We start from the raw sequence: 12,753 nt of genomic DNA on the forward strand, positions 1-12,753 counted from the left end.
TATATGGCTGAAAATACCCAAAAGTGACACCATTCTAAAAACTGCACCCCTCAAGGTACTCAAAACCACATTCCAGAAATTTATTAACCCTTCAGGTGCTTCACAGCAGCAGAAGCAACATGGAAGGAAAAAATGAACATTTAACTTTTTAGTCACAAAAATGATCTTTTAGCAACAATTTTTTTATTTTCCCAATGGTAAAAGGAGAAACTGAACAACGAATGTTGTTGTCCAATTTGTCCTGAGTACGCTGATACCTCATATGTGGGGGTAAACCACTGTTTGGGCGCACGGCATGGCTTGGAAGGGAAGGAGCGCCGTTTGACTTTTTGAATGAAAAATTGGCTCCACTCTTTAGCGGACACCATGTCACGTTTGGAGAGCCCCCGTGTGCCTAAAAATTGGAGCTCCCCCACAAGTGACCCCATTTTGGAAACTAGACGCCCCAGGGAACTTATCTAGATGCATAGTGAGCACTTTGAACCCCCAGGTGCTTCACAAATTGATCCGTAAAAATGAAAAAGTACTTTTTTTTCACAAAAAAATTCTTTTAGCCTCAATTTTTTTCATTTTCACATGGGCAACAGGATAAAATGGATCCTAAAATTTGTTGGGCAATTTCTCCTGAGTACACTGATACCTCATATGTGGGGGTAAACCACTGTTTGGGCACATGGTAAGGCTCGGAAGGGAAGGAGCGCCATTTGACTTTTTGAATGAAAAATTATTTCCATCGTTAGCGGACACCATGTCGCGTTTGGAAAGCTCCTGTGTGCCTAAACATTGGCGCTCCCCCATTAGTGACCCCATTTTGGAAACTAGACCCCCCCAAGGAACTTATCTAGATGCATATTGAGCACTTTAAACCCCCAGGTGCTTCACAGAAGTTTATAACGCAGAGCCATGAAAATAAAAAATAATTTTTCTTTCCTCAAAAATGATTTTTTAGCCTGGAATTTCCTATTTTGCCAAGGGTAATAGGAGAAATTGGACCCCAAATGTTGTTATCCAGTTTGTCCGGAGTACGCTGATACCCCATATGTGGGGGTAAACCACTGTTTGGGCGCACGGCAGGGCTCGGAAGGGAAGGCACGCCATTTGGCTTTTTAAATGGAAAATTAGCTCTAATCATTAGCGGACACCATGTCACGTTTGGAGAGCCCCTGTGTGCCTAAACATTGGAGATCCCCCAGAAATGACCCCATTTTGGAAACTAGTCCACCAAAGGAACTAATCTAGATGTGTGGTGAGGACTTTGAACCCCCAAGTGCTTCACAGAAGTTTATAACGCAGAGCCATGGAAAAAAAAATAAAAAAATAATTTTCTCAAAAATGATCTTTTAGCCTGCAATTTTTTATTTTCCCAAGGGTATCAGGAGAAATTTGACCCCAAAAGTTGTTGTCCAGTTTCTCCTGAGTACGCTGATACCCCATATGTGGGGGTAAACCACTGTTTGGGCACATGCCGGGGCTCGGAAGTGAAGTAGTGACGTTTTGAAATGCAGACTTTGATGGAATGCTCTGTGGGCGTCACGTTGCGTTTGCAGAGCCCCTGATGTGGCTTAACAGTAGAAACCCCCGACAAGTGACCCCATTTTGGAAACTAGACCCCGAAAGGAACTTACCTAGATATGTTGTGAGCACTTTGAACCCCCAAGTGCTTCACAGACGTTTACAACGTAGAGCCGTGAAAATAATAAATCATTTTTCTTTCCTCAAAAATGATGTTTTAGCAAGCATTTTTTTATTTTCACAAGGGTAACAGGAGAAATTGGACCCCAGTAATTGTTGCGCAGTTTATCCTGAGTATGCTGGTACCCCATATGTGGGGGTAAACCACTATTTGGGCACACGTCGGGGCTCGGAATTGAGGGAGCACCATTTGACTTTTTGAATACGAGATTGGCTGGAATCAATGGTGGCGCCATGTTGCGTTTGGAGACCCCTGATGTGCCTAAACAGTGGTAACCCCTCAATTCTACCTCCAACACTAACCCCAACACACCCCTAACCCTAATCCCAACTGTAGCCATAACCCTAATCGCAACCCTAACCACAACCCTAATTCCAACCCTAACCCTAAGGCTATGTGCCCACGTTGCGGATTCGTGTGAGATTTTTCAGCATCATTTTTGAAAAATCCGTGGGTAAAAGGCACTGCGTTTTACCTGCGGATTTTCCGCGGATTTCCAGTGTTTTTTGTGCGGATTTCACCTGCGGATTCCTATTGAGGAACAGGTGTAAAACGCTGCGGAATCCGCACAAAGAATTGACATGCTGCGGAAAATACCGCGCGGAAACGCTGCGTTGTATTTTCCGCACCATGGGCACAGCGGATATGGTTTCCATATGTTTACATGGTACTGTAAACCTGATGGAACACTGCTGCGAATCCGCAGCGGCCAATCCGCAGCCAAATCCGCACCGTGTGCACATAGCCTAATTCTAAAGGTATGTGCACACGCTGCGGAAAACGCTGCGGATCCGCAGCAGTTTCCCATGAGTTTACAGTTCAATGTAAACCTATGGGAAACAAAAATCGCTGTACACATGCTGCGGAAGAACTGCACGGAAACGCAGCGGTTTACATTCCGCAGCATGTCGCTTCTTTCTGCGGATTCCGCAGCGGTTTTACAACTGCTCAAATAGAAAATCGCAGTTGTAAAACCGCAGTGAAATGCGCAGAAAAAACGCGGTAAATCCGCCATAAATCCGCAGCGGTTTAGCACTGCGGATTTATCAAATCCGCAGCGGAAAAATCCGCAGAGGACCAGAATACGTGTGCACATACCGAAACCCTAACCCTAGCCCTAACCCCAACCCTAGCCCTAACCCTACCCCTAACCTTACCCCTAACCCATTTTGGAAACTAGACCCCGAAAGGAACTTATCTAGATATGTGGTGAGCACTTTGAACCCCCAAGTGCTTCACAGACGTTTACAACGTAGAGCCGTGAAAATAATAAATCATTTTTCTTTCCTCAAAAATGATGTTTTAGCAAGCATTTTTTTATTTTCACAAGGGTAACAGGAGAAATTGGACCACAGTAATTGTTGCGCAGTTTATCCTGAGTATGCTGGTGCCCCATATGTGGGGGTAAACCACTGTTTGGGCACACGTCGGGGCTCGGAATTGAGGGAGCACCATTTGACTTTTTGAATACGAGATTGGCTGGAATCAATGGTGGCGCCATGTTGCGTTTGGAGACCCCTGATGTGCCTAAACAGTGGTAACCCCTCAATTCTACCTCCAACACTAACCCCAACACACCCCTAACCCTAATCCCAACTGTAGCCATAACCCTAATCACAACCCTAACCACAACCCTAATTCCAACCCTAACCCTAAGGCTATGTGCCCACGTTGCGGATTCGTGTGAGATTTTTCAGCATCATTTTTGAAAAATCCGTGGGTAAAAGGCACTGCGTTTTACCTGCGGATTTTCCGCGGATTTCCAGTAAATCCGCCATAAATCCGCAGCGGTTTAGCACTGCGGATTTATCAAATCCGCAGCGGAATAATCCGCAGAGGACCAGAATACGTGTGCACATACCGAAACCCTAACCCTAGCCCTAACCCCAACCCTAGCCCTACCCCTAACCCTAACCCTAACCTTACCCCTAACCTTACCCCTAACCCTATTCTAACATTAGTGGAAAAAAAAAAAAATTCTTTATTTTTTTATTGTTCCTACCTATGGGGGTGACAAAGGGGGGGGGATGGTCATTTATCATTTTTTTTATTTTGATCACAGAGATATAATCTATCTCAGTGATCAAAATGCACTTTGGAACGAATCTGCCGGCCGGCAGATTCGGCGGGCGCACTGCGCATGCGCCCGCCATTTTGGAAGATGGCGGCGCCCGGGGAGAAGACGGACGGACCCCGGCAGGATCGGTAAGTATGATGGGGTGGGGGGAGAGCACGGGGGGGGGGGGGGGGTGAATCGGAGCGCGGGGAGGGGGGTAGAACGGAGCACGGGGGGTGGAACGGAGCACGGGGGGGGTGGATCGGAGTGCAGGGGGGGTGATTGGAGCACGGGGGGGGGGTGATTGAAGCACGGGGGGAGCGGACAAGAGCACGGGGGGGAGCGGAGCACAGGACAGAGGGGAGCCGGAGCAGTGTACCGGACAGATCGGGGGGCGATCGGTGGGGTGGGGTGGGGGCACATTAGTATTTCCAGCCATGGCCGATGATATTTCAGCATCGGCCATGGCTGGATTGTAATATTTCACCCGTTATAATAGGTGAAATATTACAAATTGCTCTGATTGGCTGTTGAAAGTGAAACTGCCAATCAGAGCGATCGTAGCCACGGGGGGGTGAAGCCACCCCCCCTGGTCTAAACTACCACTCCCCCTGTCCCTGCAGATCGGGTGAAATGGGAGTTAACCCTTTCACCCGATCTGCAGGGACGCGATCTTTCCATGACTCCACATAGGCGTCATGGGTCGGATTGGCACCGACTTTCATGACGCCTATGTGGCGTCATGGGTCGAGAAGGGGTTAAAGCATATGTATAGTTTGGCAAATATTTGTTTCTTCCTCCATTGCATTTAAAAGACAAAATCTTTGAGTGGTCATCAATAGGAAATCTCTGGGGGTTCGGCGCACGCTGCAGCACCCCACGATCGTCTGTAATCCAGCATCAGCCAGATATAATGGTGGCTAATGGAATGATTACATTTCTACAATATGAAGCCTGAACCCCGGCTGAACGGTGCATTAGGCTCTGTAATGCTTTTCTCAGCAATAGTCCGTTTCTGTGTTAGAATATGATTTAGTATAGGACTTTGTCACTGGGAGTCCTGTGCCGTACAATATTACAACGGCACTGCCTTTATCCAGGCACTAGGTGGCGCTGGCGTTCACATTACTGCATCATCCGTGGTCTCTGATTGCCCGAACCATGTTTGGTGCAGGCGTTGCACTCCTCACATCTGGCCCTGAGGGGCTTTAAAAGATCTCTTTAGCCCATATGAGAAAACTAGTGCTATTAACAGCCTGTGATAGTTACGGCCTTGTTAGACATTTCGCACTGCTTCATATTATGCCGCTGTCTAGAAGAGATCTGTCCTCATATCTGCACATTCCAGCCATACTCTCAACTACAGCCGAGGAATCCCAAACCTTCACCTCACTGACAGGAGGCCCCATTACAGGGACCCTTCCTCATTGCTGCGCTCCATGCATCTCTATTAAGATCATCAGCTTTTCTGCAGCGTCAAGAATATGATTACTGAAGTATTGGCCAAAGGGACTCGCTAAACCAGTGTAGGACGGGAAAAGGGAAACGTCTCCTTTGTAAACAACGATAGGAAATGAGACCTTTCACCAGATCTATTGTCTGACATGTAAGAAGAATGAGGGGACGTGTTCAACGTAGGCAAAAACTCACAGAAAACAGGCTCTTATGCAGATACTTATTACCGGGTCTGATGTGGAGTTGTGGAGTCGCTTCCTCCACTGGATATCCTCCCTTACAGAGGCGCCCAGTCAGCCTTTATGTAGGGTAGCGGCCTTTATGTAGGGTAGCGGCCTCTATGTAGGGTAGCGGCCTCTATGTAGGGTAGCGGCCTCTATGTAGGGTAGCGGCCTCTATGTAGGGTAGCGGCCTCTATGTAGGGTAGCGGCCTCTATGTAGGGTAGCGGCCTCTATGTAGGGTAGCGGCCTCTATGTAGGGTAGCGGCCTCTATGTAGGGTAGCGGCCTCTATGTAGGGTAGCGGCCTCTATGTAGGGTAGCGGCCTCTATGTAGGGTAGCGGCCTCTATGTAGGGTAGCGGCCTCTATGTAGGGTAGCGGCCTCTATGTAGGGTAGCGGCCTCTATGTAGGGTAGCGGCCTCTATGTAGGGTAGCGGCCTTTATGTAGGGTAGCGGCCTTTTATGTAGGGTAGCGGCCTTTATGTAGGGTAGCGGCCTTTATGTAGGGTAGCGGCCTTTATGTAGGGTAGCGGCCTCTATGTAGGGTAGCGGCCTCTATGTAGGGTAGCGGCCTCTATGTAGGGTAGCGGCCTCTATGTAGGGTAGCGGCCTCTATGTAGGGTAGCGGCCTCTATGTAGGGTAGCGGCCTCTATGTAGGGTAGCGGCCTCTATGTAGGGTAGCGGCCTCTATGTAGGGTAGCGGCCTCTATGTAGGGTAGCGGCCTCTATGTAGGGTAGCGGCCTCTATGTAGGGTAGCGGCCTCTATGTAGGGTAGCGGCCTCTATGTAGGGTAGCGGCCTCTATGTAGGGTAGCGGCCTCTATGTAGGGTAGCGGCCTTTATGTAGGGTAGCGGCCTCTATGTAGGGTAGCGGCCTTTTATGTAGGGTAGCGGCCTTTTATGTAGGGTAGCGGCCTTTATGTAGGGTAGCGGCCTTTATGTAGGGTAGCGGCCTTTATGTAGGGTAGCGGCCTCTATGTAGGGTAGCGGCCTCTATGTAGGGTAGCGGCCTCTATGTAGGGTAGCGGCCTCTATGTAGGGTAGCGGCCTCTATGTAGGGTAGCGGCCTCTATGTAGGGTAGCGGCCTCTATGTAGGGTAGCGGCCTCTATGTAGGGTAGCGGCCTTTTATATAGGGTAGCGGCCTCTATGTAGGGTAGCGGCCTCTATGTAGGGTAGTGGCCTCTAATACGACTTCCTTGTGTAGCTGTCTCACTATTAGGAGCAGCAATGCTATAATGTGAACACCTTCTGCTCCATGTCACCCCGGATTTCTAGCACACTGTCCTCCCCTGCTGCAGATCCTGCTAGATTCAGAGACTGACGCCATTATACACCAATGGATCATCTACTCAGATTTATTAGTAAAAATAATTGATCAGAAGACTAGTAAACCTGCAGCCATGTAGTCCTCCATAGTCATGATTTCTGTATAACACCGCCCCCAGCACTGATTGGCAGCTTTCTGTGTACACTATGCATAGGCAGAAAGCTGCCAATCAGTGCTGTGGGCAGGGTTATACAGAGCTCAGCATTCAGAGAACAAAAACAGGGATTTTTTCAAAAACTTCAGCACATAGCCCAGTAAGTGACACATCACTGGAATCGAGGTGCCTACCCCTACATCATGCTGCTCTCAGATGGGTAATCAAAAAGATGGTGACAGATTTGCTTAAGGCACACAACAACTATGTCATGGTGCCTCCAATTTTCAGTACATGTTTTCATGACACATTTTGCTGTAATTGGGCACAAAGCCACATCTAACCAACCAGCATTTTACTTGTAGGTATTTCGGAGCTTGCCACCACCCCAGAGAAAGCCAGCGACTACATCTCGCCGTTGCTGAACTTCGCCTCCAGCCACATTCCCAGGGAAAAGCACAAATCGACCCCCTTGTATATTCTGTGCACTGCAGGGCTGCGGATCCTGACTGAGAGGTGAGAGGTCGGCCTTCCAAACATCCCTCAGAGTAAAGCTCCCAGCCTCACGTGGTCACATACTTCTCTGGTGTAGGATGTTACCACACCAGGCCTGACATCTTACACAGCTAAGGAACTGCTATAATTTGTAAAGCGCTGCGGAATATGTTGGCGCTATATAAATAAAAATTATTATTATATTATTATTAACTGCTCATCGGTGGTTCACCAGAATGTGGAAATCTGCTTAGTATTGCTTCAGCGCAAGATGTGCAGACCTCTGAACTAGTGTGGTTTGGCATCTGTGCCTGTAATATATTTCCGCCTACTTTTTTTGGTAACTCTACATCTGACCCACATCCTTGTCCACAACATACATGTACTTAGTGCACTTGTTTGTTTCAGCCAGCAGGAGGCGATACTTGAAGATCTGCGGACGGATATCCCCGTACACTACGACTTTCTTTTCTCCGACTCCCACGCTGAAGTCATCTCTGGAAAGCAGGAAGGTATGGTAGATGACCCAGACCGTACGGAGCTCCGTCTTCCCATAATAAGCCATGTTTGCATCGTGTGTAGTGGTGTTTGCCTCACAGCCATGTGTTGGATTTTCTAGGAGTGTACGCCTGGATTGGCATCAATTTTGTTCTTGGTCGCTTTGATCACATAGAAGATGGTGAGAACATTTCCAGATTGGAGGAGAACACCTTCAAGTCATTGCTTTCTCTTTGCTTACCTGTCACTTTAAATCCCCACAGAGGATGAAGCAGTGGTTGAAGTTAATGTGCCCGGCAGCGACAAAAAAGACGCCATATTGCGCAAGCGTACAGCTGGCATTTTGGACATGGGTGGGGTGTCCACTCAGATCGCATATGAAGTACCTAAAAGTGTAAGCTTTGCCTCCTCTCAGCAGGTCATTATCAGTAATACTTTACTTTTTCATTTGCTTTTATTATGCTTTTTTAATTTTATTTTTATAGTCACTAGAGACCAATAATAAATATCTCGGGGCGTGTAAGTTACTCCTATGGGTTCACATAACCTGGTTATAGGTGGGCCGATTCTAACGCATCGGGTATTCTAGAACATGCATGTCCACGTAGTATATTGCCCAGCCACGTAGTATATTGCCCAGCCACGTAGTATATTGCCCAGCCACATAGTATATTGCCCAGCCACATAGTATATTCCCCAGCCACGTAGTATATTGCCCAGCACAGAGCCACGTAGTATATTGGCCAACCACGTAGTATATTGGCCAACCACGTAGTATATTGCCCAGCACAGAGCCACGTAGTATAGAGATGTAAAAAAAATAAACATATACTCACCTATAGCCCGTTGAAGTCCTGCTATAATAATAATATAATAATAATAATAATAATTTTTATTTATATAGCGCCAACATATTCCGCAGCGCTTTACAAATTATAGAGGGGACTTGTACAGACAATAGACATTACAGCATAACAGAAATACAGTTCAAAACAGATACCAGGAGGAGTGAGGGCCCTGCTCGCAAGCTTACAAACTATGGGGAAAAGGGGAGACACGAGAGGTGGATGGTAACAATTGCTTTAGTTATTCGGACCAGCTATAGTGTAAGGCTCAGGTGTTCATGTAAAGCTGCATGAACCAGTTACCTGCCTAAGTATGTAGCAGTACAGACACAGAGGGCTATTAACTGCATAAAGTGTATGAGAACATGATGCGAGGAACCTTTTTTTTTTTTTATTATAAATAGGCCACACAGGGATCGTTAGGTTAATGCATTGAGGCGGTAGGCCAGTCTGAACAAATGAGTTTTTAGGGCACGCTTAAAACTGTGGGGATTGGGGATTAATCGTATTAACCTAGGTAGTGCATTCCAAAGAATCGGCGCAGCACGTGTAAAGTCTTGGAGACGGGAGTGGGAGGTTCTGATTATTGAGGATGCTAACCTGAGGTCATTAGCGGAGCGGAGGGCACGGGTAGGGTGGTAGACTGATACCAAGGAGGAGATGTAGGGTGGTGCTGAGCCATGGAGTGCTTTGTGGATGAGGGTAGTAGTTTTGTACTGGATTCTGGAGTGGATGGGTAGCCAGTGTAATGACTGGCACAGGGTAGAGGCATCGGTGTAACGGTTGGTGAGGAATATGATCCTGGCTGCAGCATTCAGGACAGATTGGAGCGGGGAGAGTTTTGCAAGAGGGAGACCGATTAGTAGAGAGTTACAATAGTCCAGACGAGAATGAATAAGTGAAACAGTCAGAGTTTTTGCAGAGTCGAAATTAAGAAAAGGGCGAATTCTAGAAATGTTTTTGAGATGCAGGTAAGAAGAGCGAGCCAGTGATCGGATGTGGGGGGTGAATGAAAGGTCAGAATCAAGGATGACCCCAAGGCAGCGGGCATGTTGCTTTGGAGTAATGGTGGAACCGCACACGGAGATGGCAATGTCAGGCAAAGGTAGGTTAGTAGAGGGAGAGAACACGAGGAGTTCAGTTTTTGACAGGTTTAGTTTCAGATAGAGGGAGGACATGATGTTAGAGACAGCGGTAAGACAATCACTGGTGTTTTCTAAAAAGGTCGGTGTGATATCGGGAGCAGAAGTGTATAATTGGGTGTCGTCAGCATAGAGATGGTACTGGAAACCAAATCTACTGATTGTTTGTCCAATAGGGGCAGTATACAACGAGAAGAGTAGGGGGCCTAGGACTGATCCTTGAGGAACCCCAACAGTAAGGGGAAGGTGAGAGGAGGAGGAACCAGCAAAACATACAGTGAAGGATCGGTCAGAGAGATAGGAGGAGAACCAGGAGAGAACGGTGTCCTTGAGGCCGATGGAGCGGAGCATAGTGAGGAGGAGCTGATGATCCACAGTGTCGAATGCTGCAGAGAGATCCAAGAGAATTAGCATGGAGTAGTGACCATTAGATTTAGCTGTTAGTAGGTCATTAGAGACTTTAATGAGGGCAGTTTCAGTAGAGTGTAAAGAGCGGAAGCCAGATTGAAGAGGGTCGAGAAGAGAGTTATCTGAGAGATAGCGGGTAAGACGGGAGTGGACCAGGCGTTCGAGGAGTTTAGAGATGAAGGGAAGATTAGAGACAGGTCTATAATTAGCGGCACAGTTTTGATCGAGGGATGGTTTTTTAAGTAATGGATGTATGATGGCATGCTTAAATGAGGAGGGAAAAATACCGGAAGTGAGGGAAAGGTTGAATATTTTTGTTAGGTGAGAGGTGATAGCCGGGGAAAGGGACTGGAGGAGATGTGACGGAATGGGGTCACTGGTGCAAGTGGTCGGGCGAGAAGATGCAAGGAGCCTGCTTACTTCTTCTTCTGTAACTGCTTCAAAGTCAGAGAGTGAACTAGATGCAGTGGGGGAGGGAGGACAGTGCATGGTATGAAGAGATTGGGAGATGATTTCCTGTCGAATGTGGTCAATTTTTTCTTTGAAGTAATTGGCCAGATCGTCAGCACGGAGATCCGTGGTTGGGGCCTGCTCTCTTGGGTTGAGTAGGGACTGGAACGTGTCAAAGAGACGTTTAGGGTTATTGGACAGGGAGGTGATGAGGGTGTTGAAGTAGGTTTGTTTGGAGAGGTGAAGGGCAGAATTGTATGTCTTTAGCATGAACTTATAATGGATGAAATCTTCGGGTAGATTAGATTTTCTCCACAGACGTTCTGCGCACCTGGAGCACCGCTGCAGGAAACGTGTTTGCAGCGTGTGCCACGGTTGTTGCCGTCTGTGCCGAGTTGTTTTATGTATAGGAGGAGCAGCTTCATCCAGAGCACTTTGCAGGGTTTCATTGTAATGCTTCAGAGCAGAATCAGGACATGAGATGGAGAAGATTGGGGCCAATGAGGACTGCAGGTTCTTCATAAGTTTCTGGGTGTTAATGGCCTGTATGTTTCTATAAGTGTGGAAAATGGGGGTGACCTGAGCTGGATGGCAGTTCTTGATAGAGAATGAAAGAAGGTTGTGGTCAGAGAGCGGGAGAGGGGAGTTTGTGAAGTCATCCACTGAGCAAAGTCGGGAGAAGACCAAGTCAAGGGAGTTTCCATCTTCATGTGTTGGAGAGTTAGTATGCTGCGAGAGGCCAAAAGAGGAGGATAGAGATAAAAGGTGAGAAGCAGATGGGGAGAGGGGAGAGGCAATGGGGATGTTGAAATCACCCATGATAAGGGTGGGGGTGTCACAGGAGAGAAAGTGTGGAAGCCAGGTGGCAAAGTGATCCAGGAACTGATGAGAGGGGCCGGGAGGACGATACACCACCGCCACTCGCATGGAGAAGGGGACGTAGAGTCTGACCACATGGACCTCAAAGGAAGGGAAGACAAGTGAGGGTACTTGGGGGATAACTTGGAAAGTACATTTGGGTGAAAGGAGCAGACCAACGCCTCCACCTGCTCTGTTGTCTGATCTTGGGGTATGAGAAAAGTGTAGTCCACCATATGAAAGAGCAGCAGCAGCGGTGGTGTCTGACTGCTGGATCCAGGTTTCAGTAAGAGCCAGGAGATTAAGAGAATTAGAAAGGAAGAAGTCATGAATGAAGGAGAGTTTATTACACACAGAGCGAGAATTCCAAAGGGCACAATTGAAAGAGACAGCAGGCATGCAGGGAATATTAATAAGGTTAGAGGGGTTTCTGGGTGTAGCAATTGGGAGGTTTGACTGGCTATAACATGGGGGGCCGGGGTTTGGAGATATGTCTCCAGCGACTAGGAGAAGGAGGATCGAAAGAGTGAGCAGATGGTTAAGTGATTTGTGAGAGCGTCTCTTGTGTTGGATGTTGGGACTGAATGGATCTGTGCTGTTAAGCAATGTGAATAGAGCATGAGTGCTATACATAGGAGAGGCAAGGACAGAGGGGCCGATATGGATGGAGTGTAGAGAGTTAATGCGAGGGCGGTGAATGTACTATACTTACCCTTCCGCAGCCTTTCTCGCTCCTCGCCACGCTCCCGGGATCGCTTCATTGCAAGCGCCAGCTTCCGCCCCAGGGCTGGTGTGAGCAGGGCCTATGATGACGCCGCGGTCACATGACCGTGACGTCACGGCAGGTCCTTGTCCCACACCAGCCCAGGGACGGGAGCGGAAGCTGGCTCTTGCAATGGAGCGGTCCCGGGAGCGTGGCGAGGAGCGAGAAAGGCGGCGGATGGTGAGTATAGCAGTTTTTTTTTTGCTTTTTTAAAAATTATTTTTAACATGACATATTTTTACTATTGATGCCGCATAGACATATATATACACACACACACACACACACACACGTATACACACACACACACACATATACACACACACACACACACACACATACCTCATACTTGACCCTCACTGAGAAAACCATGGATGAACCAGAGTCATAAAACGTGGCTGTAAATCACTTAGTAAGGTCTATTGTACATGTGGCTGTATGATTT

The 12,753-nt window shown here is 47.7% G+C and overlaps 1 protein-coding gene across 3 annotated transcripts in view; it reads left to right on the forward strand.

The window, feature by feature from the left end:
- ENTPD4 (ectonucleoside triphosphate diphosphohydrolase 4) overlaps window positions 1–12,753 on the forward strand; it is a 33,594-nt gene that overhangs the window by 13,364 nt on the left and 7,477 nt on the right. For 2 of the 3 annotated variants that reach the window (XM_069766665.1, XM_069766666.1), the window contains exons 5-8: window positions 7,215–7,365; window positions 7,753–7,856; window positions 7,964–8,023; window positions 8,106–8,260. In XM_069766665.1, coding sequence (XP_069622766.1) covers window positions 7,215–7,365; window positions 7,753–7,856; window positions 7,964–8,023; window positions 8,106–8,260 — 470 coding nt within the window. The remainder of the gene's footprint in view (window positions 1–7,214; window positions 7,366–7,752; window positions 7,857–7,963; window positions 8,024–8,105; window positions 8,261–12,753) is intronic. The other variant, XM_069766667.1, reaches the window with a different exon arrangement.

This window comes from Ranitomeya imitator, chromosome 4 (genome assembly GCF_032444005.1).
Source record: "Ranitomeya imitator isolate aRanImi1 chromosome 4, aRanImi1.pri, whole genome shotgun sequence".
In the NCBI taxonomy this organism is placed as follows: Eukaryota; Metazoa; Chordata; class Amphibia; order Anura; family Dendrobatidae; genus Ranitomeya; species Ranitomeya imitator.